The following is a 26,930-nucleotide window of genomic DNA, read 5'->3' as shown; positions in this document are numbered from 1 at the left end:
TGTGTGCCTTTGAGGAAAATGGTGGTTGTCAGCATAATGTTACGTCATGGCTGAGCAGATGTAAGAGCAAAATATCTCGAGTTTATTACATATTCATATTCCAGAAGTCATAAAAAAAAATAATTGAACGTCTATGGCAGCAGGAGCACATGAGCATCATAACAGCCACATGGCCAGGTGTGTTTATAGCTACGTCAGGGATTCAGTGGCTGAGCCCATTCACAGAGGTTTTACGTCTCCAGTGAATCCGGTGGTAAGTATTTGTTAAAGCACGCGGCCGCCGTACTATTAGCATGATGTCCGAGTTCAGTGTGATCAACCGACGTCTTTCTGCAGGCGGCCCCGTAACAGACAGACGTCAGTTTTGGGATGCCTCACATGTACTGAACAGCACCGCGCCGCGCCGCGCCGTGTAGCGGAGGCAGAGACCGATGGGGTGGAGAGATGGATAGAGACAGAAGGGGAAGAAGGACCTAGCGTATCACTGAACAAACAGCTAGCATGAACGAATGGGCACATCGGCAGAGAAACAAGAACGAAGCACAGAGACAGGTCACTGGTGTTGAAATGCCAAGTGTTATTACCTTGGGCGTCCGGATGTGCTCCATCACTGACAACCAAAATGGTGGAGATGGAGAAAGAGTGCGTGTTTTGTGGTTTTTACCGTCAGCTGTTATATTCCCTGTTTCACGTCAGCAAATGAGCTGTATTCTCCGTGGCTGCTGTTCCAGACCTGCCCTGGAATATTTCCCATGATTTCCTTCCCTCTGTATCCTGGGTTTGTTCGATTAAACTCGAAGAGAAAGGATTCTATACTACCAGTGCCCGTCGTTAACGGCACCTGAGCTGCCTCTGTGTCTGTCTCCGATAGATAGTGATGGCGCTCCTAGCAGCTGAGCTACTGCGTAACGTTCCTACACCACTGTCACGTTAACGATAGTAAAATACAAGTCATCACGCGCCAGCGCAAGGCTGCGGTCAACTGAGCTGTCGCTTGCTAAAACCCGATTAAGCCAGCAGCGGCTTGGATTTTAATGCGCGTCTAGTCGTGGTTTTACGGTACGGTTGCTTGGAGCGGCCAAAAAGATCGAAGAAAGACCTGTTATTCCGCGACAATTTATGAAATTTGATATAACATGTTAAAAAGACATTATATTGAACATTATATGAAAACCAGTTATAATACAATTCCAAGTTATTGTGCTGTACTGTTTTTTTTTTTTTTTTTTTAACATGACCATATAAATGTTCATATGATTTTACTGTACAATTGTGGAGAAAAGTAAAGGGAAAGTCAGCTCAAATTACATTATAACATGTTCATAATTCCCTTATATTTGAACTGTCATTAAAAAAAAATCCTTCATAGGTGACAAGAAATTCGCAGTAGATTCCTGCTGAGGATGACCCTGGCTATGTCTATGTCAAATATTGTGTGATTTTACTGTACAGTTTTTGAAAAATTTAAAGGGCACAAATTACATTATAACATTCCCTCATATTTGACGTTTCTCCGCAATTGTACAGTAAAATCACATGACATAGTCATCCTGTCATCCTGAACAGGAATCCATTGGAAATTTCCTCACCTATTAAGGATTTTTTGAAGCACATAAGATACACGAATATAAACTCTCAGTATGGTAAATAGCCAAATGATGCTGGTGATAGTTAGGCCCTGCTCCTGATGGATAGCTAACGTTATAACTTGAGTGGGAGGCTGCTGGAGTACAGTAATGGGCTACAGTATAGCTAGCGCCGCCGCTCCCACCACGCGCATCACGCACTGTGCGTAGGGCACCAAGTGCTGAGGGGGCACCAAAAATAGCCTAATGACATTTTTTTTTTAAATGCCGGTATTATTTCATTAGCCTATATAAATATTAGGCACATTTTAGCCATGTATATGTAACAAAAAAGGGGGAACAAGAAAGATATTTAATAATTGCTCTAGTCTAGTCCCCGTGCCGGATGGTCCGTTCCGGTTGTTCGCGCGGGCGAATAATAAAGGAATTATGCTTAGGGCACCAAAATGGCTAGCAGCGGCACTGAGTATAGCAGCAGTAAACATGACTAAATGTTAGCCCAGATCATGCAGTTGGGTTGGTTATTTACAGACACCACTTTGCCTAACGCCACCTGGTGATTCACATACTGTATGTACAGATGTCCGGATAAGCAATGTCTGGTCGCTGTGTTGGGGATCCGGATCCTGTTGTTCAATCCGATCAACCTTAGTTTATCAAGGTTTCAGGTACACTCAGGTTCAGGCAAGGTCACAAAATCATTGTTAGACATGTCTATAAAACAAAGGCTTGTTTAATTCGAAATGAATGTATACAAACTTGTCAAAACTGTAACCCAAACACACGTCAAATTACATTGCCATTTATTGAATCTTAGGTTTTCTAACCCAAAAGGGGGCGCGGCCATGACGTTTTGCGAAGTACCCATATGTGCCGGTCTGACGTAACAGTCCACAAGACCGATGCCCCGCAGATCTACCAACGAGTACAGTTACAGAGGCAACTGGAGGAGAGCGGCCTAGCCAGGAGGAGAGAGTCTAAAGTGCCGCGCAAAGCCGCCAACATCACCCTAAACCCTGGTGTATAATAGTAAGCATCCATTAAACCTAACATGGCAGCGGCGGCTGGCCGCTCACCACTGAGTCCGGTTCTGCTCGAGGTTTCTGGCTGAAGTTTTTTCTTGCCACTGTCGCCAAGTGCTTGCTCATGGTGGGATCTGTTGGGTCTCTGTGAATAATATTATAAAGAGTACGGTCTAGACCTGCTCCATAGGAAAAGTGCAATGAGACAACTTCTGTTATGAATTGGCGCTATATAAATAAATACAATTGAAAATTAAATTGAATCTAGGAGTGACTACCATTGGTCGTTCCCAGGTTTTTCTTGTTTCTTTGGCTCATTCAAAATTATTATCTGTTAATCCCACCTGCGCAACAAGTGGCTCCGTGGCGCAATGGATAGCGCATTGGACTTCTAGTCAAACACTTGATGAGTGATTCAAAGGTTGTGGGTTCGAGTCCCACCGGAGTCGACGTTTTTCTGTTGCATAGCCACATAGATTAGATATTTCCCGGTACATATATGCGGTCTTGTCCGGTCTGTGTTACTTTTACATTCAATGCCACCAGATAACTCGTGTATCCGAGTAAATATGTATTTATTTCAGCATTTATGTATTTATTTGTTGCTGAATAAGTCATTTTCAGTCTTCCTTAGGCAATATGAAGGACCAAAATTACGTATTCATCAATAACTAAATACATTTATTCATGCAGAACTTGTACTAATGTCATTGTAAAGCAGGATTGGTCACAGGACTGATTCAGCTCCACTTCTGCTTTGCCAGTGCTGTATAACGCTGAGCTGACTAGTACACTAGCTACTGATGTTAGCTAGCTGCAAAAGTATTAGCTTCTGCCTGGTTTGCCCAGCTGACCAATCATGCTTTACAGTGAGGTTAGTACCACCTACCTCATTAACATACACAGAAATGCAGAAATAAATAAAATAATATTTGTAGAAATATTAAATACATTTATTTGTGCAATTACCAACATTTATTTAGTTAGTAATTTATTTATACATTTAATTATTTATTTATGTATTTATTTCAGTGTTTGTTTATATATTTGAGCATATATTTATGTATGTATTTATTTATTTTAAGTCATTTTTCATCCTCCATAACATACAACCAAACATGACAACTTGTATATATTGTACAGGTAATGACTTTATTGTTAATCAAATTGTTGATGTTGCTGGGGATTACAAACAGTGGAGAAAGTGAAATCTTTATATAACACCCATTCATAATTCCAACATTCTTTCACTACCATTACAATAAATAAGTAAAATTATAGCCAAGTGAAATTATTGTAAACCCTTATGAGTGGGCAGTTTGTAGGTTCAGTATGATGTACTAGGTATGCGCAGGAGATGATGACTATTTACTCCAACCACTAGATGGAGACTAGTTTACCAAGTGTAAATCCATGTGCAGTGTAATAATCTCCAGCTATACAGAGTCACAGTGAGAAAGAGCAGTGAAGTGATGCTACAGCATCAAACAGCCAAACAAGGCAGAGGAGAGAGGACATCAGTGAGACTGTAGAGACAGAGTGAGACAAGAGAGCGTGGCAGTTTGATTCAGTCACCGATCAGATTATTGATTATGGGAATGATGAGCACATCAGTGGCCTTTCTTCTTCACATGGCTGCCTCCCTGGCGGTAAGAAATTCCAGCTAATTCTCAGTATATCATACTAAATACTATACTATGAGATTTCTAATCATTCCATATTCATATTCATATTTGGTTTTATGTGCGCAGGTTTTGAGATATCTGTCTGAAATTTCTTTTGTGGTGGCAAAAATGCCATTTGCAAAACAACAGCAATCTCTTTCCTGAAACAGTGTCCTTGTTACACTGGAAAATCCACAGACTTCACTGTGAACAGTTTTTATAGGGACTATTTGTTAGGTACAGTAGCAGTTTCAATGAAAACTGTTCATGGCAAGGTTTATCCAGAGTAACAAGAACATTGTTTCTGGAAAGACTTTTAATATTTAAAAATGTATTTTTTCAACGTTAAAACAATAGCTAAAGACAAACCAGACGTGGTAGGACTTATAGTATGTATGTTTGTTTCTGTGAGATTAAGTACGTGTGATGTTGGTTTTGGATTCAAGGTGATCATTCTGTGTCTGGGCTGCTCCGCTTGCCCTTTTCCCACCATGAATCTGATCTGGATAAGCAGCTAGAAAATGGATGGACGGATCTTATTATGTGACTTAATCATGAGGAAATCAACTATTTTACTTCATTAATCACAGACATTGATATTGTTTATTGAGGAGTCATAGCATTAGCATACTGAAGAGTGAAATTAAAATTAAAGTCTCAGTTGCTCAATTTGTTCTATAAGCTGAAAGTTGCAAGGGATCCAGGAAAGTATGATGTAAGCAATTCAAATATGTTTTTTTCATTTTAAACCAAAAACGGAAAAACAGAGCCGTTTTTCATTTTTTGTTGTTAGAATCAAAAAACAAAAAACAAGAAAACCAAATTCAAATAACGGTCCAATTTGGATTTGTTCGTTTTTCCTTTTGAAGAAAGACAGGAAGAAAAGCAAGACAGGTGACCCGGAAGTAAAAGTAAATATTTCAAAATAAAAGCCAAGAGGATAGAATGGCCATTCTATAAAAATGTGACATCATGCAAGCAAATGATCTATAGCCTACCAGGGAAATGTTAGAAGATAAATCAATAAAACAACATTCAGTTCAGAAGCTAAAAGTTTAATTCTGTTTCCTCTGGAGGCTTCCCTCTGTCCTGTCAAGTCAACTACAGTTTTTAGTTTTGCTGCCTAAATGTCCCACGATATTTGCTGTGACATTACATGGTTAAAGCAAACACTCATAGGCCTACATCAATACAACACTCAATAAAGAAATCACCTTGAAAGTTTGCGCTGCTCGACATAATTTAAAAGGCAATACAGGTGGAGGTGGAGAGAAATGTCCAGTGCGGGTCTCTAAATCGGAATACAATTATTAGTTTGGGTGGGTGGCGGCTGGATGATTTATGCGTACATGCGGATTCGGATGATGTCAGAGTCTATCTATCTATCTATCTATCTATCTATCTATCTATCTATCTATCTATCTATCTATCTATCTATCTATCTATCTATCTATCTATCTATCTATCGCAAGCATAGCCAATGACAATGTTTTTGTAGAGATGCAGTAGGAGCATATAATATATGACAATAACAACAAGTACTTGTTTTTCGCTTTTATTGTTAGCTACATTCAAAATCACCCCATATGGAGATACATGGTTTTCACCGTCACTAGTAACTAAAGCTGTCAGATAAACGTAGTGGAGTAAAAGGTACAAACTTTGCCTCTGAAATGTAATAGTCGAAGTTGCATAAAATGGAAATACTCAAGTAAAGTACAAATACCTCAAAATTGTACTTAAGTACAGTACTTGAGCAAATATACTTAGTACATTTCATCACTGGTGAATATTAGCTTGATCATGACATAAGACTATGAAGTTATTTGACAGCCTCTTACTAGGCTATGTGAAACGTTGAATAATAATTTGGTAGCATGTGGGGACCTCTGCTGGTCACTTTAGACAACACTATTTGGGAAAGACCACACAGGCTATTTCCACATATAATTAATTAGGCTATTAATTCAACTAAATAATATATCACACACTTTTTGGATAAAAGAGAGGCTATTCATGTCTAAATGAAAAGATAAAAACAAAAAAGATCTTCATTTATGTCGGGCCATGTATGCATTTATTTATTTACCTTCTAACGTTTCCCTGGGAGGCTATAGATCATGTGCTTGCATAATGTTACACTTTATTAATATTAATACATTTGTATTAATAGGAATGACAGCTATAGGAAGAATAATGTCAGCATCAGTAACAGAGCCAATAACAACAACTGTAGTAGCAGTTGTCGAGCAGGAACACGGGGGCAGCAGGTGGCCCTCAACCACAGATCCAGACTCTGCAGCTCCGGAGGCAGAAATACCTGCTGAAAGTGACAGAAGGAGAGAGGGATGTGACCCATGACCAGTTCATCATAGTATATAAAAATGCAGCGTAGTGAGGATACAGACGTTTCATAGAGAACAGGAGTGTATATCAGAATCAGAAATACTTTATTGATCCCAGAGGGGAAACTTTTTTGTTCCAGCAGCTCACTGTCACGTCAGTGCACACAGGAATAGAAGTACTAAGCAAAAAATATAATACACTATAACACAGGTCAGATAAATTAAGTACCAAGTGGGTATAAGTATAAAATTAAAATAAGTGTAAAGTACAAAGTGGATTACATAATTTAGGTGTATGGTGTCTAATTAATGTATAGCTGTGTTTGTTTACTGTCTAATAAAGGACATATTATTTCTAGTTTTGGTCTAATTTGATACAAAGTATGGCTTATTACATCTTATTAGTGTACTGTAAAATAATGCATCCAACTACCCTTAAAGTCCAGGGTAACCCTCGGTGTACGGTCTATTAGTACCGGTGTTACTATTCTTGTCTTGCTTTCTCTGTCCAGGCCCCTATGCCATGTGAGGAGAAGGTGGTCCGTGTGGAAGCGGAGATCCAGGGACTGATGAACGTGATCAACGACCAGCATCGCTACATCCAGGAGCTCCACAACAGGCAGGCCCAGCAGCTGGAGCGCATACCCACCTCACACCTAGTCCCTGATAACCTGTACAGAGGTAGGGCAAGATTTCCATGAGAGATACGTTTGTGTCTGGTTCCTAGTAAAAAAAAAAATTCCAGCCGCTAATAATCTCACAAAGTCATAAAGCAAATATGTCTGTGCCTGTGTGTTTCTGTTGGCTTCCATTAGCTCCAAATAATTTATTTACCCGGTTTGAATATTTTACCTTGTATATCTTTTTGTTTGTTCATTCAGACTGCTCCGAGGTGTTTGCAGATGGTAACGTGGCCAGTGGGCTGTATGTGATTCGTCCAGATGGCTCTCCCACTGCACTGAGTGTCTACTGTGACATGAACAAGGGAGGAGGATGGACCGTCTTCCAGAGGAGGAGAGACGGCAAAGAGAGCTTTGACAGGTTTGTGTGTCAACTTCAAACACATTAAAATAGGAATCTATCCTCTGCATGCGTCAAGAAATTTGACATTCAAAGGGAATGTATAATCAATGCGTGCACTCTGTATGTGCAGAGCGTGGGTTGAGTACAAGCATGGATTTGGAGACCTCTACTCCCCGGATAGAGAATTCTGGCTGGGCAATGAACCTCTACACTATCTCACCTCACAAGGTGTGTGTGTACCTGTATGTGTATGTGTGTGTTTGGATGATTTGTCAGACATTATAGGATGGTTGCCTGTGTAACTTGGTGTCTTCTAGGAAACTACAGCTTGCGGATCGACATGGAGGACTTTGAGGGTAATCAGCGCTATGCAGAGTACAAGAACTTCAAAGTGGACGATGAAAAGGTAAAACAGAGGCACTGCAAAAAAAAAAAGTATAAGAAAGTAAAATAAAATAAAAAGTAATTTTGTCTCATGGGTGAGGGTTGTCTCAACAGTCACTGCAAAATAAAACTGATTTCTTCTACAAGATTCAAGATTTTGAACCAAGTTTACATTTGCATTAAGTGGAGTTATGTCATACTCTTTTGCAGAATTTAACACATTTTGAATGAATGACAAATTAATAAATCTTATGTAATTATATGGACTGGTAAATGGGCTGTATAGCACCTTTCTAGTTTCCATCCACTCAAAGCGCTTCATACTACATGTCACATTCACACATCGATGGCAGGTGCTGACTGCACCAAATACAGTCCATTTACTACTAAGCCCTGTCTGTTTGTAATCCACTGCAATTTTTCTATCCTGTAAAAACAACTTTTAACCCTCTGTCTGTCTTTCCTCTGATTTCACCTTGCCCTCTCTTCATTTCCCATAACAGTAGGGGTCTTATTTAGACTATGTATTTTTTTCTTTGCGTTTTATGCCTTTGCTATGGAAACAACAGCAAGGACGTCTGACTCCAGGCCGGCCAGCTGTTCATTTCTTCTCTTTCATTCTCCTCTCATCCCTTTGTCTTTCTGTTCTCTTCATACTTCTACCCCTTAATTTTCCTCTCAACACTTTTTCCTCTACTTCGTATCTCTATTCACCCCCTTTTTCCTCCATTTATCCCTATTTCCTCCTTTCTCTTCCCTCCATCTTTCCCATCAGCTTGTCAGCCTATTTTGATGTCAGTTATAAGCATGCTGCTCCATTCAGAGCAAAACCTCAACAGCTCCATGCTCCATCAATCTATTGTAGATGTGAATGCAAGATATGCTACATATATGCTACATTTCTTTTAGTCATTACTTTTGATTGTTTAGAATGTTTTCTGTTAAGAAATGAAAAGTGCGAGAATCAGATAATAGTGTAAAATGTAAATGTACCAAAGCTCTTTTGCAACAACAAAGATTTATTCAAAACTCTTTGCTTATACTCCCCTGTCCACTCAAAGGATGAGTACCAGTTACATTTGGGAGAGTACAGTGGGAATGCAGGGGACGCCCTGGCTGACGTCCATGGCCCCCCTTCTGCTGGGCAGAAATGGACCGGTCCAGGCTTGGGGTCAAGTGGGGTCAGATTCAGCACCTACGACCAGCTGCAGGACAGCGATGCTGAAAACAACGACACCAGGTGTATCAGACACAGCAAGTCAGGCTGGTGGTTTAGCAGGTAATAGACAGATACTTTAACTTTGGTCTCACTGTGGCACTACAATTATGCTGTGAAGAACATAATTGCAAGTTAATTATGGACCCAGAACAGTGACTTTAAAATTTGGCATCAAAAATAATATTTTGCATTGAAAACAAAACCGGAACTGAAAAAGGAAACATTGTCATTAAAACATTTGTATTGGAAAAAGTTGTATTGGCATTAAAAATTATTTCATTATTTTTCGCATTCTGATGTGTTTTTCAATACAATGTTCTGATATTTTCTTCATTTCACAAATTTTTCAGTGGCAGTTTATTTTTACGCTGTCAGTTTTATTTCGGTGTCACTGGTTTTCAGTTTCAACTTTCTGTCACAGTTTTGGTGGGGAGTGGTTTGAGGGGAGGGGCAAGGAGAGCATGTTTTACATATAAAGAGGCTTAGTCCCTCCCCTTCTGGTGTCCCCCATGGGACCTTATTTTGGGAAAAAAATGTACAGTAATCAATGGCGAGAGAAAACTTTTTTTGAGTTGTGCCATGAATTACACATATGATGTTTGTCAATTTAAAGGATAATTTTGTATGTCAAGAAAGTGACACTTTGTCATAGGTTTGTTGTAGTACCATTTAGTTTTGTGTGAAACTGCTCAGTGAACTACATCTCTCGCTCAAAAAACTGTCACTCGACATTGATTACTGTACATATTTTTTCCGAAATAAGGTCCCATGGTGGTCCACCCAAAGGGGAGGGACTTTGCGTCTCTATAATCTGCCTACTAAGCAGAGAACCTCACTCTTCCTGAACCAGCTGTCCTATGCCTCTGGCATAACCGCAAACCTACGGCAATGGCTTCCAGGAGTTCACCAGGAACTCTCAACAGCAAGTAAGTCTGTTTCTCTCTGCTGTTCTTTACTCACATATAACCGGGCTGGTTAAAATGAACTTTTAACTGACATTATGCTGGTCTGGCAGAGGTCAAGCGCTAATATTAGCAAATATGTGACAGCTAGCTTACGTTATCATTAGGCTCTATGTGAATCATTTCTCACATAATTTCTCACATTTTATACTGTATTTTCTCATATAAGTAGTCAATAATAATAATGGCCAGGGGTGTGGTTGCCACGAACAAATAAAGGCCGGTCCCAAATACAGGCCATGACAGCCACCAGGAGTTTGTCCACCCTTGTTTTTTCCCCCTGGCCTGTATTTGGGACCGGCCTTTATTTGTTCGTGGCAACCACACTCGTGGAAGCCATTGCCATAGGTTTGCGGGGATGCCAGAGGCTTCGGAGCAGACAAGAGGATGGCTGGATTAGGAAGAGTGAGGTGCTCTCCTCAGTATGCAGATTATATGTAAATCACGCTCTTCTTGCTCCCTCCCCTCCACGCCAAAATGGTGACAGAAAGTTGAAACTGAAAACCAGTAGCACTGAAAAAAAAACTGACAGGGTAAAAAAACTGGCACTGAAAAAAGAGTGACATGCAGAAAAGAGGAGAACATGGTCATTGAAAAACACATCAGAATGCAAAAAATATCAAAATAAGATGAAATAACAAAACTAGTAGCAAAAAAAAAAAAAAAATAGCAATACTTGTTTCAGTACCAATACAACTTTTTCCACTACAAATGTTTCAATGCCATTGTTTCCTTTTTCAGTTCTGGTTTTGTTTTTAATGCCAAAATTTAAAGTCACTGTCCTGGCTCCATAACTAATGGAAAAAAACAAGGGAGCAAAGTTCAAAATGGCAATATACACACATCAGTGTATAGATACAGCAGTTACTACTGGCCGAGTGTTTCATACATTTTTTTTTTTTTACCTTCTCATGACAGGTGTGATTCAGGCAACCTGAACGGTCATTACTACAAAGGACCATACCAAGCGATGACCGATGATGGGGTGGTGTGGTACACATGGCATGGTTGGTGGTACTCCATCAAATCCGTGGTCATGATGGTGCGAGCCACTGAGTATCTGCCGTCTCATCGCCCTGTTACCGGGACAACTCGACCCCAGCAAAGCGGCAGGCGACATCGTTGATCTTCCTCATGGCCAATAGGCTGAAAGCAAGTGTGGAAGCAACATGTCTCCTTACTGGAGCTGAAAAGCTTTCCTGTTTTTATTATTTTCTTTTTTTTTTACATATTTAACTTAATTCACATCTGTTACAGGGTACAAACTGGGTAAAGTCAGTGTCATCTCACTTAAGCTTTTCCCTTATTCCTACTGTTTGACGTTTTCAAAAATGTGTACCATTGAATTTATTTTAATATTTGAAATAAAACAATGTTGCTTTAATCTGATGTCATATTGTATTTATTCTGTGTCCAAAATAAAACAGAACATGGTACACTGAGGCAATTTGGGTACATCTCTTTCATCGGTTTGCCAGGTGTAAACACTGTCCTGGCTAACACCATCCTTGTTAATTAAACTGCATTTTTGGCTCTGAGATGTCTGTGTGTGTGTGTGTGTGTGTGTGTGTGTGTGTGTGTCTCTGAACTGGCCTGCTCAGATTTAACATCCAAGGGTGATTACATTCCACATAGTATATTAAGGTAGAGGTTGTGAGTAGCTCACACACTCAACAATCATGAATGTGTGTTCCTGTTTGCCTGCAGAAGGACATCAAGTTCATCCACTTCTTCCAGAGGTCCAAAGCAGATCTGTGATTGAGCTTCGCACTTTGGGGGAAAAAACCATCCTCTTTAAAAGAAGGGGAAAGGCAAAACAATCCATGCTAATCCACCAAGAAGTACCCGTCATTTTATGATTTGCCAGACCCAAAGAACTTTGAGTCTGTTTCCACAAACCCTGTATACAGCACAAGTCCAAGGTTTTTTCTCATCCACCTCTTTAGAAAGAGGGGCATAAAAGAACAGGATGAGCATAAACTGTACAACATGTCAAAAGAAACAAAAAGGTAAGGATAGTCATAACGAGAGTGAGGCACTATGTACAGACCCTGAGGTGTGCCTGTTTGTACGTTTCTTCAGAAAAAGAAGAAAGGTTTGTTGGAGAACCAGGTATTTGGAAGAGACTTATGGAGAGCAAGGCCAGTCCCATGGTCTGAATTAAGTGCATCGGTGCCACTACAATGTCTTTTCGCTTTCAAAATAAGCATCTTTAATGCAATTTAATCCAAATGTACAAGTTCATCATTAATATCCAACAACACGACTGTGTCTTTGTCTGTATTTGGAAGAGTTTCCATCTTTCCATGCTTGTAAAGGTGATGAGGAGAATCAGAAGGTCAGGGGAGGAAGGGGTTGTTGTTTGTTGTTGGGGTTATCTGGGCGATAAGGGTGCAGTTGTGGGGAAGGAGGCAGAGTTTCGTGGTGAGTTGAAGGGTGAGGTGGGTGAGAGGCGGCGGGGACTCGCCAGCAGGTCACCGTTGTGCAGCTTCCACAGCAGCTCCTCGTTCTCCATGGACAGACGCTTGTTGACCTTGGACTCTTTCTGCAGCGTCTGCTGGAGTATGGCCTGTTCATTGGACAGCTGCCTGCAGGAGGAGACAGAGAGCTGTAGTGGGCTTCAGGGAGACACGCTGTGGCTGTCAGAGTCCAGGTTCAAGAAGATTTGAAAGGGTAGAACTGGATTTTAATATCAGTAGTAACTACTTCATACTGGTACATTTTTCACTGTCAAAGGATAAACTCTCAAACAAGAACTAACAGAGTTCAACCGTCCATGTGTGATCCAACAAAATATACACCGTCTATTAACACATTTCCATGTTTTCACTGGTCAGATTTTAAACTAATCACAAAACAATATAGATGCTGATACTCAAGCTTGTGATTATTTTTTCCCATTCAGATTATTTATTAATTTAAGATTATTGTTAGTGTTAAGTTATTTGAATCCAGGGCCTCACAATAAAGACACTTCCTTCATGTGGCTAATGGTGGGATGACCAGGTTGCTCCTGTTGTCTCTAGTCCAAAACACAATTTTCTATCTTACAGATTATGAGTTAAAGGAAAGGCAAACGTGAGAGAAAGGTCAGATGTGAGATAAAACCCCATGATCACATGACTGATTGACCTTTTGTTCACTCTGCAAGGCTTAATGGTCCAGTATGTAGGATTTAGTGGCATCTAGCATTGAAATTGTAGTTTGCAACCATTTGAATGCTGCTCGGATCATCCTCCCGTTCCAAGCGTGGAGGAGAAACTACAGTGGCTGCGAAACCCGCGAAAAACGCTAAAGGTCCTATCTAGAGCCAGTGATTGGTCAGTCCGTTCTTGGTGGTGCAAAATAGCGGCCTCCGTGGAAGGGGAACTGCTCCCTCTGTAGATATAAACGGCTTACTCTAAGGTAATGAAAACACAACAATTCTTATTTTCAGGCGATTATACACTAATGAAAACATACTTATGAATATTTGATTCCATTTCTGCCAATAGCTCCTCCTAAATGTTACACACTGGACCTTTAAAAGTCCACAGTGAGCTGCATCTCCACATACATTACAAATATAAGCCAGTTATTTCACACATATAAATCCTGTCTATTTAAATGGGTCTCACACACACACACACACACACACACACACACAGACACAACAGCAGGCATAGGTACTTGGAGAGAGCAGCATGTTTATCCATCCTGGCCTTGTAGTCCTCGTTCTCCTGTTGGACCTTCTTCAGACACTCACCCAGTTTCACATTAGTCTCCACCTGTGACACACACAGCCGCACAAAAGATCGGTTTGATGTAAGCTCCTACATTCATCTGAACATTGTCAATATGGGCCTCATGTTTTGTGCTCATATTCAATTATGAACATAACAGCATTGAGACTACAGTGGGGCACCAACTCTCCAAGATGATAATATGTGATAGCGATAGATTGATGCCCACCAGTTTGTCCATCTCCATGAGCTTCTTCTCCTTCTGGTGAAGCTGGTTGTTCTTGATCTCAAGCACCACCTTAAGACTCTCCAGCTCCTGCTCCAGGTACACTGTGTGGGAGTCCTTCTGCACAGACACACGTACATTCAGAACAGGCCACATGAAACTTTAATGCTCTGGGTGGAAAGTGGGTCCCCGCACCAGTCCAGACAAAGATAAAGAAGAGAGATAAAGCTTTTTTTGACAGTAATACTGATGAACTACAATACAAGTCACCATACATAAGTGATCATGCTTATCATGTCATGTTTTTTTAAGCTAAGGAACACTGGTGGTTAGAGAGATGTCGTAACATGGGGCTCAGAATAAAGTTAGAGTGTGTGACTCTTCGAAACCAGCAGAGGGAAGTCAGAACCAGATTCAGACCAACACTGTGCTTCACCTCTATGATGGCGACTACTCTCCTGCCTACACACTGCTGGTTGTACCTTAGTAGATATTAGCATATAGTGTAAGAATGATGCATGTTGGATGGTTTGACTTGAGAAATCAGTAGTGACTTTTACCTCATGTCTTATAATCGCTTGTTTTGATTGACAGTTTACAGTGTCTCGTTGGGGCTTTAGAAACTTTGCTGAAGGGAGGAATTTAACTGCGTCCTGTTTGTTTATCTGGCTGTCTTTGTTTGTGCCACATACACTGCATCTATTCCACTTGGTTAATATTCCTTTATTAACTTTACCTGTATGTACACAATCTCCAAAATCTTTGCGTGACAGAAAGCTATTATAGATGTAACAATCTTTACCAGATTTTTGTCACTGAGTATGCACTTCCTCCTCTCCTCCTCTGCTTTCAATTTCTCATTCAGAGCCTCCTTCTCTGCTGACAGCTCAGATACTTTATCCTAGTGAGAGGTGATAGACGTGCAGACAGGGGAGGAGAGAGACAGAAGCCATTATGAGCGAATACTGAGCTTTTGTTCTTTTAGAATCAATTTTTCAAAGTCTTCTCTGTTTATGTGTATTCATACCTATTGTAGCTTTGTTTTTGGGTGGATTTTTTGCTTCCGACATTACAACTGAACTACAGAATTTTACTCAACCAATGTTAAATTGCAGGGAATTTGGCAGGCAGCATACAGACATTAAAATATAAGAAAGAATTTTTACATGATAAATCATCACACTCCTCTAGAGGAATTTGGGCATTTTTGATTTTTTTTCTTGAAACCAAGTGCAGAACTGAAAAGTCTTGGTTTGGTTCAACTGCTGCAGCAGCTGTTTAGTGAGCAAGACACTAAACCTCAAGCCGCAGGTGGTCTTATCAGCTGCCTACATTCAGTGCATACACAAGCTTTACTTTAACCACACCACACAGTAAGTGTGTAACTGAGGAGTTTGTTTCATTAAGACATTGAAGTTGAATACCTTTTTTTGAAACTTAGTGTAAATATTAATATATAAATGGCTCTTACAGAGAGAGATGTTTCAGTCTCCTTAAGTGTTTTCTCCAGGTTCTCCAGGTCTGTCTGCTGGATCCTCTTCAGCTCTGAAATGCACAAACATTTACACAAACACACATAATCAAGTGATCTAGCAAAATGACATCTGACTAATCTTGAAAATATTTATTCAATATATGAAAGCAATTAATGCTTGAACAGTTAAAAATATAAATCACTTTAGATAGTTCAGTATGAAAAGTCCTCAGTTTGGTGAATGACTGTTATTAACTATAAAATGCTGAGCTGTGAAAAGTGTGTATTTGTCCAGCACACACCTTGTATGGAGGTCTCATACTGCAGTTTGAGAGACTCCATCTTCTGTCTGTGACTCACTTCCTGGTTCTTCCTCTCTGCTTCCTGTCGTCTCCTCAGCTCCGCCACCTGAGGGATGCAGACGTAAATCAGGGCGGCGTACAAATTACTTTACTAAAGCCAAGTAACACCAAGAAAGCACCAAATACTGATCTAATCCCACACTTTTACTGGTAGTTAGTTTGAGCTTCTGGTACTGTCCTCATCAGTATCTGGTTATTACATATTAGATTAGATTATAAGTGTTGTCATCCTTCTGTTACTTCTGTAATGCAGACTGTTTCATAACATTTTTAGATTACACATGAACTTGAAAGTGTAGAGGGAGGTGTTGTTGCAGCAAACACAAAGATACAGCAAAGAAAAATAACATATATTAAAAGTGTGAACTAGGGTTTCCAGTAAACACAGTAAAACCAGAGCTTCGCTAGTCGCACCAAGCTGTGAAGCAATCAGAGTTCAATCTAACTCAAAGAACCAGTAGACACATTTTGGTTTTACAGTCAGCACAACAGGAGTGACTGTAACGAAATTTGATGTGTTTGTGTGTGTATGTGCTCTGACCTGCTGTTCCATCAACATGCGGTATTTGTCAGCCTCCTCTTGGTACGTCTGGTGGACTTTGTCCCACTCTGTTTGGTAAAAGCTCCTCAATCTGACACACACAGAGGAACATACAGTTAGAGACACAAATTACATCCAGAACAGTAGAATCAGTATTGTAATTTCCAAACAACAGTGTGGTAACACTGAGGCGTTGTAGTTATAAATATCCCATCTTTGTGATGCTGAGTGTCCAGCTGTGAGCACATCAGCAGAGGTGAATGCCACACCTGTCCTCCAGCTGCACCAGCTCCTCCTTGTGCTGCTCCTCCAGCCTCTTCAAAGCCTCCTCCAAGCTGACACGCACCTCCTCCTTCTCCTTCTGCAGATGCTTGCAGCACTGTGACGACATGACTGGAAGGAGAAGAGAAGAGCAGGAGGAAATGTTCATTTGTACTTGAACATGTAATAATGTAACCATCATTTAATCAAGAAAGTCAGATACATGAAGAGCATAATCTAACCTGGAATTTACAGCAAAACATTCCAGGTTAGATTTGTCTTTACAGCAAAAGACAAAAGTCTCATAATGACAACAGTTAAATAAACCAGTGATAGAAAACAAAACTCAATGACTAATATTATATTATATATTGGTATTAGAGCACATATATACATATATATACAAGTGAAGTCCAGCAAACTAAATATCTTGGATCAAGTGGCATTTTTTTTAAACAATTAAATAATCTTCTTCATTTTTAAACAGTTACATGTTTCAATGACCTAAGAAAATCTAGAGCAATTTCATCCAACTAGTCCAAATGGGTCAGGGTTTGACCTGCTGGTTGAGATCGTTGCAAAACAAGAAAAAAAGAGAGAAAAGAATGAGCAGGTTGGGAATCAGCTGTTTATTACACAACATAAACCCTCAGTTAGAAATCCTTTTGAGGGCAGATGTGACCGTGTCACACACACACCACTACAATCATCATATCACATTACGTCAGTCCAGATGGTGCTGAGATGGGACATGCCTGGAACAGTCAGTGTCTCAACAGGTAATGAATAACAGAATTTCTGTGTGTGTGTGTGTGTGTGTGTGTTCCTCAGCATTCCCTGACAACCACATTCCAGTTTAATTACTGTTACGGCAGACATGAGATCCAACCCCGAAACATCTGCAAGTCAGCTCAGAAGTATGCAGCAGGACTCCTCCCTCTCATGACTAATTTAAACTCTCACAAGTACAAGCAGGATTCCCTCCGTCTCTACATATCACACGGCATTTTGATTTATGTTTCTAATCTGAAATATTTGGGGAAAAATCCAGATAAAGAACTGATTACTTGGACTACCAAAGATTGGAGGACTGTAATTTTCTCAGCACGCATTTCATAGAATTTGAAACAGTGATCTGTCACTCAGTGTGTTATGTATTGGAGCAGCAGAAACAATCATCCACCAGGGACGTAGGGATGCCATCACTTGAAAGATATATTTGAACAGAAACCACCCTGCACACACACACACACACACACACACACACACACACACACACTGACTGTAATTAAAAAAAAATCCAACTTATATAACTGTGTGGTAACAACTGGCTGTAGCTGGGACAGTTGCTGTTTTCCTCTGAATGGAGCTGTATAGAGCAAGTGTAAGTGCTGTCACCTTGGCGATGGAGACAAAAAGCCAACAACAGCTGAGAGCAGCTTAGACACCAGCTTGTTCTTTAGCTTAGACCGGACAACACGAACTCTGTGTGTGTGTGTTTGACAGCTGGTGCTTGGTACCAGTATGAAGTGTCTGCCTGGGGGTCAGTTTTTGAGGTTGTGAGGGGGAAAGGCTTTACTGCTTCTCATTCAGACAAAATGAAAACGTGAGACAGTGAATGCAGGAAAAGTCACTGAAACAATGAAAACAGATCACGTTAAAGGATGTGCACCTGACTTGTTTAGAAGAAAGTCAAACAGCTTCAGGCTGGAGTATTTATAACTATTATATTGTCTGTAGACACAAAGCTTTTACTTTAATTAATCTACGATCTTTCACAGCATTTTCCTCCTATTGATAGGATACCATAAAAGTGTCACAAATGTGATGAAAATTCTGCACGTAGCTAGTAAACAGGTTTAGGTTTAAAGTGCTTCAGGAACGAATAGCTCCTACATCTTGATCTGAGGCTTGCTGAATCAGTTAAATCGCTTCTCAAAAGGTTTTCAGAAAAGCCTTTTTTAAATTCTAGTACTCTGTTTTATTTGATTTTGTTTCATTTCACTGTATTGCTGTATTTTTAAATGCCTGATTGTATTTGCCTCAGTCCTAAAACGTTTTAACCCCGATTCAACCACGTAAAGCACTTTGTAACTTTGATTTTGAAAAGTTCTGTATGTATGTAAACATCAGTCATGTAAGAAGAGACTTCAACCTGTTCACCTGAAGTCTTTGACTCTTCCTGAGTATAAACCTCTCTCACGCAGTGCTTCTGAAACATTAAACTGCATTTATTCTGATTGTAGGACTATACTTCATTACAAAATAAACTATCTGTCATTTCAGGATAAGTGAGACCTATGTAGTAGCAGAAGAAGCAGGAATACTGTTCTGACCTGACTTGATCCTAATAGTTGCAGCAGTTATTTAAAGTTAGTTAAAGTAACTAGTAAGACAGCTCTGTGTGTGTGTGTGTGTGTGTGTGTAGTGACAGCAGAGGTCTATACATTGCTGACATTCCTCAGCTCTGTGTGTAAAGAGATGAGCCAAAGGTCAAACACGCAGTAAAAGAAAAGATTATAGTCACTGCTGCTCAGAATGATGGACAGAGAGAAAGTGGAAAGAGAGGTGGTGTTTTAGAAAGAAAGTGATGGGGAACAGGAAAAGGCTTTCAGGATGTGCTCTCCTGCTCTCTATCTCTGTGTTTGTGTGGTGCCTGGCATGCCAGATTTAAGAAGGCATTCAGAGCAAGTGTGCGTGTGTGTTTGTGTGTACTTGAATACTTGAATATACTTAAATTACAGTCATGGTTATTTTTTATATAGTGATACGTGTGTGTGTGTGTGTGTGTGTGTGTGTGTGTGTGTGTGTGTGTGTGAGAGAGAGAGAGAGAGAATATTTCTATGTGTATGTGCAATCTTTTATAATCCTTCTGTATCAGCCAAACTTGCAGAACTGCTATTGACATGATTCACACTCTCAGCTATCTGAGTACACACATACCAGCATCAGTTAGTATTTAGGACACAAAGTGTAATGTTATTTCCAGTGGATGTCAGATAGTGCGACCTAAATGTTTTTGTAAAATAGAAACAAGAACACATTTTCACATATGTGTTCTTAGGATTACTAAGAACACATATGTGAAAATGTGTTCTTGTTTAAGATTATAAACTGAATTGTTGTACTCTCTATAAACAGTTTGTGACAGTAAATCATCCTGAAACTAACCATCACTTTAAGAACCACAGTATATTATGTATGTAGGAAGTGTCTGCATTCACTTCCCCTGACTGTTTTCCCTTCTTCTTTGTAAATACATTGTATATAATCATTAAGGTTGAACTTGGGCATTGTCTCAGTGTCAGGCTGCCAAACTCTGTGGAACACAGGTGTATGAATTAGCACTTGGTAGCATGAGGGTGTGTGGATGTGTAGAAAAACTTTTCTCTGAAGCTCTTACCCATCTCGTCTCGGAGGTTTGCCAGTTCCAGCGACAATGCCTTCTTCTGCTTCAAGGCATCCTCGCGCTGCACAGAAGATAAGATCAACTCAGTTTAAACTCAATTATGAGCAGAGATTGATAAATGCACACTGAGGCTTTGCCTAAAATCATTCACTATTCAGTACACACTATATAGGGAATTCTACGTGGAGGACTATATAGTGTGTTAGATGGCACCCCCCACAGATGAGATTGCAACCACTGGCTTCATAGTTAACTACAGGGACCGTTGTAAAGGTCCGTTGTGGTTGGAGAGGCAGGGTGATGACCAGGAATGCAATGCAGATAAAAGTGCCAGTGATTTCCCAAATATTAGAGCAACCTTATGAATGTAGGGTGACCGGATCCAGATTCAGATTCAGATCAACTTTATTATCCCACACGAGGAAATTTGTTTGGTCCATGTGCTCCAGACATCAAATACCATAAAATCCACAGTAAAAACAATAGAATACCCAATAAGACCACAACATAATCGTTATAAAACACAACAGATAACATTGTGACAGAATAATAATAAAACAATAAAGTCAAATAAAACAGTCAATCCAAATCAGTAAAATCAAAACTGATATCAAAGTGCAAAAGTGCAAGTGACCAGCTAAGAAACCTGTTGATTAAACCTGCATGTTATACCAGCCGGTTCTCATTCCCAGGGCGTCACATACCGATGTTTTGTCACACCTCTCAGAATCATATAAACATGCACAAGGTACCCTTTAGCGTCTGTGTTAGACGCACAGGGCTGCCAGAAAGTCTTTATGAAATCAGGTGCGACAAAGAGTGAGGAGTACCTGGCTGCAGCCTGCCGAACGGGGCGGCGCTCAAAGTAAAATAGGACGTTAAATTTGTGTTTTAAAAAATGGTCAACAACTTCGACTGTAAATGGGTCAAATCAACATGTAAATTTGATAATTTTCTTTTAGACTACTCATCAATTCTTTTTCACATTATAGCCTGTAAGGTATATAATATTTGATAGCCAGCCCAGCATTAAAAATTATTTTCATTAGTACTTACTCTACAGGTGAACAACAATATTGGATGCTCATGTCAGACAGTTCAAATAATGTCTGTTTTACGTATTTTTAACAAACAGATGAACATGAGTCAGACAGGGAAAGTTTTGAGGAAGTCTTTGCAGGGACCTCTATGGAGACAGGTATGTGTGACGAATATGTAGTGTGGAGTGTGTTCCTGTGGATACTGTCTACTGGTTCTAATTCAGTTCTGTGTTTAAACACTGTTGACTGAAATAAATAATTCTGATAATAAAGCAGGCTATTAAGTCAAATTAGGTGTCAGGTGATCATTATATTAATTAATTAATTCAACTGTGAATTTTTGCTTTCTGTACACACAAACATGGGGAGGAAAACCTTGGAAAATTAGTTTCATCGTTTTACATATTAGCCTAACACAAACAATACAAATGAAGAGATTGTGGTTTATTTTTGAATTAATGATTTATTGATCGACAAACATGTTGCGTCAGTTCGAATTTATCAAACTCGGGCCACTTGACAGCAAATGATTTAATGAGTTTCTCCAAGCATTTCATAGGGATCGATGTAAGGGCTGCGGGGCGGAAGTCGTTCTTTTCTTTTGGCCTGTTGTTTTTAGGTACCGGGATAGCCAGGGACTTCTTCAATAAGTCTGGAAGTATCCCACTGTTAAGTGACAGCTGGGACAGTTGCTGGAACGGCCTATCTTGTCTTAAGACAATCAAGAAAACAACATCCATCATGAGTGCAAACACCCAGTCTTGTACAGCTCACAACAGCAGCTGTAACTGACCTGAAAAAGAAGAAATCTTCCCAGGCAAATAAAACTTGAACTTGAAGTCAATTCCAATTAAGAATGAACAAATAAGTCTGTTTTGATTTTTTGTTTTGTGTTTTCTTTTTTGCTGTGTTTGTGTTGTTTCACATTTGTGTTGTTTCAATGTTGTTTCATGTATGGATATACTGTAAGTTGTTAAAATGATACTTTTTCAACAAGATCAGCTGATACGTATATCTCTTTGTACAATATATTATAATATTTGAAATATGATTAATAAATATTTGTCCTTAAGGCATGCTTGAAGTTTAGCTAATTGATTAGTTCCATCTGGCTTGATCGATAGATATAATTGGGTATCATCCGCATAACAATGAAAGTTTATGGAGTGTTTCAGGCAACACCACAGCCCAGTCTCCACAGTCCTCCACACACTGGCCTCAATAGCCAGGCAGCACCGCAGCCCAGTCTCCCCAGACCTCTACAGACTGGCCCCAGAAGCCAGGCAGCACCACAGGCCAGATGACCCAGTCCTCCATAGGACAATACTGATCCTCCAGCCTTAGACACAGCCCCTTGCCCAGCCAGAGTAGAGACAATCACAGAGTAACAGGGACCACTTCATCACCAGCTCCCTAAAACTACAATCCTCATTGACGCCAATGGCAAATTCCTGGAGCACAGAAAGTTGTTCCTTCATCACAGTGTGGGGAAGTTCTGAAATGACCTGCGCCACAAAGGAGAGAGGTTGGCAGAGGCCATCATTAAGGTGGCTCAGACAGCACACAGGGAGTTTCTTTTCTTTAAAAAAAAAACTTTATTAAGTTCCAACAAGTTCAATACAAAAAGACAAAAACAAAAGCACAACATAGATACTTCAATACATAATTATACATGGATATTCTACATAATACAAAATGATAAAAGTGTTTGCTAACACAAGGATCTAAGCAATAATGTGCACAGAGAAATCAGATCTTCACATTAAATGTCCAGTATGTTCCAGGGAAGTAATAGTCTTTTATCAATAGTTCTCCTCCTCCGGAGGTCAGCCAGTACATGTTTTACAACCATGTCGCTGTCAATGACGTCTGATGTAAAACCATGGCACATCTGGTTTTCCAAACAATGCAGATAATGAGCTAAAACAGTTCTTTTTGTTTTGGAGGTATTGTCTCTTATAGGAGTCCATACATGACTGAGTTGTAGTTGAGGTTAAAAGAGATTACTTATATTACTGCTGTGCAATATCCACCGTCTAATAATCTGGTTAATCTGCTACACTTAACTTGACAGTACTCATTATTACTTATTACTTATATTATTACATTGTATTATTCCGTACATACTCACCCTGTAAATGCACTTTTGTACTTACACTTATTTTAGCTTTTATACTTATATCCACTTTGTACTTAATTTATCTTAGCTGTATTATAGTGTATTATATTTTGATTTGCTTAGTACTTCTATTCCTTTGTGCATTGATGTGATAGTGAGCAGCTGTAACAAAAGAGTTTCCCCTCAGGGATCAATAAAGTATTTCTGATTCTGACTCTGATAAACAGGGTGATCACCTCAGAGTATGCAGCACTTAACAAGGTCAACATCGCCCATCACCCCACTCTGACATATGAGCACCTGTATGACCACGTCCACCTGGATCGGGACGGACAACAGCCAACAGAGAGCCTCCAGTCCCACACCGCACCACAGGACCACCACAGCCCAGCCATGGACAGCAGCAGACACCACATTGGCCAAGGGAGAGGAGACTGCTATCTAGGAACAGCACACCCAAGCAGAGGCCAGCCTACCAGAGCCCAGCCTGCCGGAGCCCAGCCTGCCGGAGGCCAGCTGACCAGAGGCCAGCTTACGGAGCACCACCCACTATAAATCAGGCAGACAGTGGTTCCAGACTTCGAGAGCGCATATCTGGAGCAGCATACTATGCAGAAGCCCAGCCTGACATGGTTCAAGCAGCCTGCCTGTGCACAGGTAGTGGCCAACCACTCAGACATCGGAGAGGTGAAGCAACTGCTACAACTCATCTTTAAGATTATTGGATAGAAAAAAAAAATTCCAGGCTGTTGCCTGCTCCTTAGTTCCTGATTCTATTCTGTACTTTCTGTATTAAATCATTATTGAATTGAATTAAAATTTTAACATATTGTTTTACTTGCCATTATATATGATTTATATTTGTGATTAATTATTAATCAAATCTCTGTCTTTTAGTTCATGGAACATTCAGGGTCTGTGCTCTTTGGCTTTTGGACTGAAGAGCACAGACCCAGAATTCAACTCTAGTATTAAAAATCAAGATAATGTCATATTGTTAGAAACATGGTGTCGAGATGACACAGATACCCAATGTCTCTCAAACTATAGAGAGATATTACTACCATACCTCAAACAGAAACACATACGTCACGGTAGAGATTCAGGTGGGGTTATTGTGTCGTATAAAGAGGACGTCTCATCTAAAAGTAATTTAAAAAGCAACAACACACATCTGGCTTAAGTTAACCAAAAAAATTGCCAAATGTGATAATGATCTGTACGTGTGTGCGGCCTACACTCCCCCTCTTGAGTCCCCCTATTACGATGAAAACATTTTTGAAAATCTCCACAAAGAAATCTGAGATTACCCAGGGTAATGTCCTGTTGGTGGGAGATTTAAATGCCAGAACAGGATGTGAGCCTGAAATAGTGGATCCTGCTGGCAACAGCCCCATCTTTGGACAGTCCTCTCTACACCTCACTCCCACCACTAGCCACAGACACAATCAAGACCACGTTGTGAACAACATGGGGAGAGAGCTAGTGCATCTCTGTCGCTCCTTAAGTCTATATATGCTGTATAAGCCCTGTAAATTACATAAAATAAATAATCAATATACATGGATTCTTGATGGTGAAGTTAGATTTAAAACACAACACACAAAACACAGACCTGAGACAAAGTTATGTTGAAACACTGAAAGAATACAAATAGATACTAAGACATAAGAAAAAACAACATCATGATTAGAAACTCTAGTCCATTGATCAAAATCAGTTCTGGGAGAGATGGAACAACTTAAACAACAAAAATGACAACATGGCCCTACAAAATGTTAACAGTTGGAAAGATCATTTTGAAAAATGTCCCCTTGAAAAATGCAAATGTCCCCTAACAATCTCAATCATGAACAGAAAGAAATTCAAGAAAAATTGACAATCCTTGAATCAACAATCAAAAATAATCAGAACCCCCTTGATTAGCTTATTACAATGAAAGAAGAAAACAGCATAAACAAACTAAAATCTGGCAAAGCATGTGGACCTGATGGCATCAGGGGACAGAGATGCTGAAACACAGCAGCCCTGAGCTGAGACAGGCCCTGCTTCAGTTGTTCGGTCTGGTTCTTCAGTCAGGTTTCTATCCTGACATCTGGAGCCAGGGACTTATTTCCCCAATACATATGAGTGGAGATAAATTGGACCCTAACAACTACCGAAGCATCTGTGTGAGCGGTAATCTGGGGAGGGTTTTTTTGCAGCATTATCAATGACTGGATGCTGGCCTTCTTTATGGAACACAATGTCCTGAGTAAAGGGCAAATTGGCTTTTTACCAAATCGCCGCACTACTGACCACGTTCATCTACACACTCTAATTAATCATCACATACACCAAAAAAACAAAAATCTTTGCATGTTTTTTGACTTTAAAAAGGCTTGATTCTATTTGGCAAGAGGGATTATTTTATAAAATTGTCCAAATCAGTGTAGGGGGTAAACTTTATGACATAATTAAGTCAATCTATGTCAGTAATAAATTGGCAACAGAGCTACTGATCTCTTCACTCAAGGGAGAGGTGTCTTTCAGGGCAACAGCTTGTCTCCAACTCTATTTAACATCTACATTAATGACCTAGCAGTACTGTTGGAGCAATCTGGAACCCCTGGCCTAACCCTTAACAATAAGGAAGTTAAATTCCTGCTCTATACTGATGACCAGGTGCTGCTGTCACCCACACAACAAGGACTACAGCAGCACCTGGACCTCCTGGAGCAGTTCTGTCAGAACTGGGCGCTGACAGTCAACTTTAGCAAATCCAAAATAAGAAGCCCAAATCTCCGGAAACCAAATATCAATTCAAATTAGGAAACACCCATCTAGATCACACCCTATATTATGATTACCTGGGGTAACTTTGGTCTGGCAGTGAATGCACTGAAGCGTGTAGGGCATTTTATGCAATTAGAAGAAAATTTTACAAAATAGCCATACAAATTAGAATTTGGACTAAAATATTTGACAGTGTAATCGAACCAATCGCCCTCTATGGTAGTGAAGTTTGAGGTCAGGACTACACTAGATGGAACAATCATCTCATAGAGGCCCTGCATGCAGAATTCTGTAGGTCCATATTAAACATCCAAAGAAAAACACCAACCAATGCATGCAGGACACAACTAGGCTGTTACCCATTGATTATTAACATTTAAAAATGTACACTTAAATTCTGGTTACTTCTCAAATTGAGCCCCAAAGACACACAGAATTCAGGCACTACAAACCCAAGAACTGAACATCAAAAAGAGTCCCTTCTGTCAGCTGGTCCTGAGACTTACTGATCAAGTAACACCCAATACTGATCAACCTCAGACCACCACTGCTTTCCAACCACTAATCAGAGTAAGCCAAATTATGAAATTAACAAAAGATGCCTATCTGGAACATAGGACAAATCAAACCAAAAGCAGAGACGGATCCTGACCAAATACAGACTCGGTGACCACAGTCTAGCAGTCCACAGTCAAGAAAGGACGACACAAGCAGTCCTGGCTACCAACAGAGGACAGAGTCTGTGGTCACTGCATGACAGCTGAGGTAGAGACAGAGATGCATGTCCTCTTATAAT

The 26,930-nt window shown here is 40.0% G+C and overlaps 3 protein-coding genes, 1 long non-coding RNA gene and 1 other non-coding gene across 13 annotated transcripts in view; 2 read left to right on the top strand and 3 right to left on the bottom strand.

Moving 5' to 3' along the window:
- The window catches only part of LOC122873250 (myotubularin-related protein 7-like), a 35,904-nt gene extending 34,823 nt beyond the window's left edge, over positions 1–1,081 (bottom strand). For 2 of the 3 annotated variants that reach the window (XM_044189710.1, XM_044189707.1), the window contains exon 1: positions 585–1,062. In XM_044189710.1, the coding sequence (XP_044045645.1) occupies positions 585–608 (24 nt within the window). In that variant the 5' untranslated portion in view covers positions 609–1,062. Of the gene's footprint in view, positions 1–584 lie in introns of all 3 variants that reach the window. The other variant, XM_044189711.1, reaches the window with a different exon arrangement.
- Positions 120–11,589, top strand: LOC122873252 (fibrinogen-like protein 1). 3 transcript variants are annotated; one of them, XR_006377389.1, is made up of 8 exons: positions 120–253; positions 7,130–7,298; positions 7,499–7,658; positions 7,771–7,868; positions 7,958–8,046; positions 9,086–9,303; positions 10,007–10,169; positions 11,124–11,256. XR_006377389.1 is itself a non-coding variant. In XM_044189718.1 (7 exons), the coding sequence occupies exons 1-7, from the start codon at positions 134–136 to the stop codon at positions 11,329–11,331; spliced, it is 1,062 nt and encodes a 353-aa protein (XP_044045653.1). In that variant the 5' UTR covers positions 120–133; the 3' UTR covers positions 11,332–11,589. The 3 variants fall into 3 exon arrangements, 2 of the variants coding, with proteins under 2 accessions (XP_044045653.1, XP_044045654.1); XM_044189718.1 differs by lacking the exon at positions 10,007–10,169 and having other exon boundaries at positions 11,124–11,589; XM_044189719.1 differs by lacking the exons at positions 120–253; positions 10,007–10,169 and adding an exon at positions 3,724–4,257 and having other exon boundaries at positions 11,124–11,589.
- trnar-ucu lies at positions 2,966–3,057 on the top strand. Its single transcript is given in 2 exon segments — positions 2,966–3,002; positions 3,022–3,057. It is a non-coding gene; the product is annotated as a tRNA-Arg (tRNA).
- On the bottom strand, positions 6,532–7,607 carry LOC122873254. Of its 2 annotated transcripts, none has more exons than XR_006377391.1 (3): positions 7,470–7,607; positions 7,051–7,288; positions 6,532–6,592 (listed from the first exon to the last, which is right to left on the bottom strand). It is a non-coding gene; the product is annotated as an uncharacterized LOC122873254 (long non-coding RNA). The 2 variants fall into 2 exon arrangements; XR_006377390.1 differs by having other exon boundaries at positions 6,538–6,595.
- Positions 11,590–11,591: 2 nt separating the features above from the next.
- The window catches only part of LOC122873248 (microtubule-associated tumor suppressor 1 homolog), a 69,952-nt gene continuing 54,613 nt past the window's right edge, over positions 11,592–26,930 (bottom strand). For 3 of the 4 annotated variants that reach the window (XM_044189697.1, XM_044189696.1, XM_044189695.1), the window contains 9 exons: positions 20,195–20,261; positions 16,800–16,923; positions 16,531–16,621; positions 15,930–16,035; positions 15,625–15,698; positions 14,956–15,054; positions 14,157–14,273; positions 13,875–13,972; positions 11,592–12,793 (listed from right to left, as the gene is read on the bottom strand). In XM_044189697.1, coding sequence (XP_044045632.1) covers positions 12,580–12,793; positions 13,875–13,972; positions 14,157–14,273; positions 14,956–15,054; positions 15,625–15,698; positions 15,930–16,035; positions 16,531–16,621; positions 16,800–16,923; positions 20,195–20,261 — 990 coding nt within the window. In that variant the 3' untranslated portion in view covers positions 11,592–12,579. The remainder of the gene's footprint in view (positions 12,794–13,874; positions 13,973–14,156; positions 14,274–14,955; positions 15,055–15,624; positions 15,699–15,929; positions 16,036–16,530; positions 16,622–16,799; positions 16,924–20,194; positions 20,262–26,930) is intronic. The other variant, XM_044189698.1, reaches the window with a different exon arrangement.

Source organism: Siniperca chuatsi, linkage group LG3 (genome assembly GCF_020085105.1).
Source record: "Siniperca chuatsi isolate FFG_IHB_CAS linkage group LG3, ASM2008510v1, whole genome shotgun sequence".
NCBI classification, from domain to species: Eukaryota; Metazoa; Chordata; class Actinopteri; order Centrarchiformes; family Sinipercidae; genus Siniperca; species Siniperca chuatsi.
Note: the sequence above shows the minus strand (reverse complement) of the source record. Positions and strands in the feature narration are given on the sequence as shown.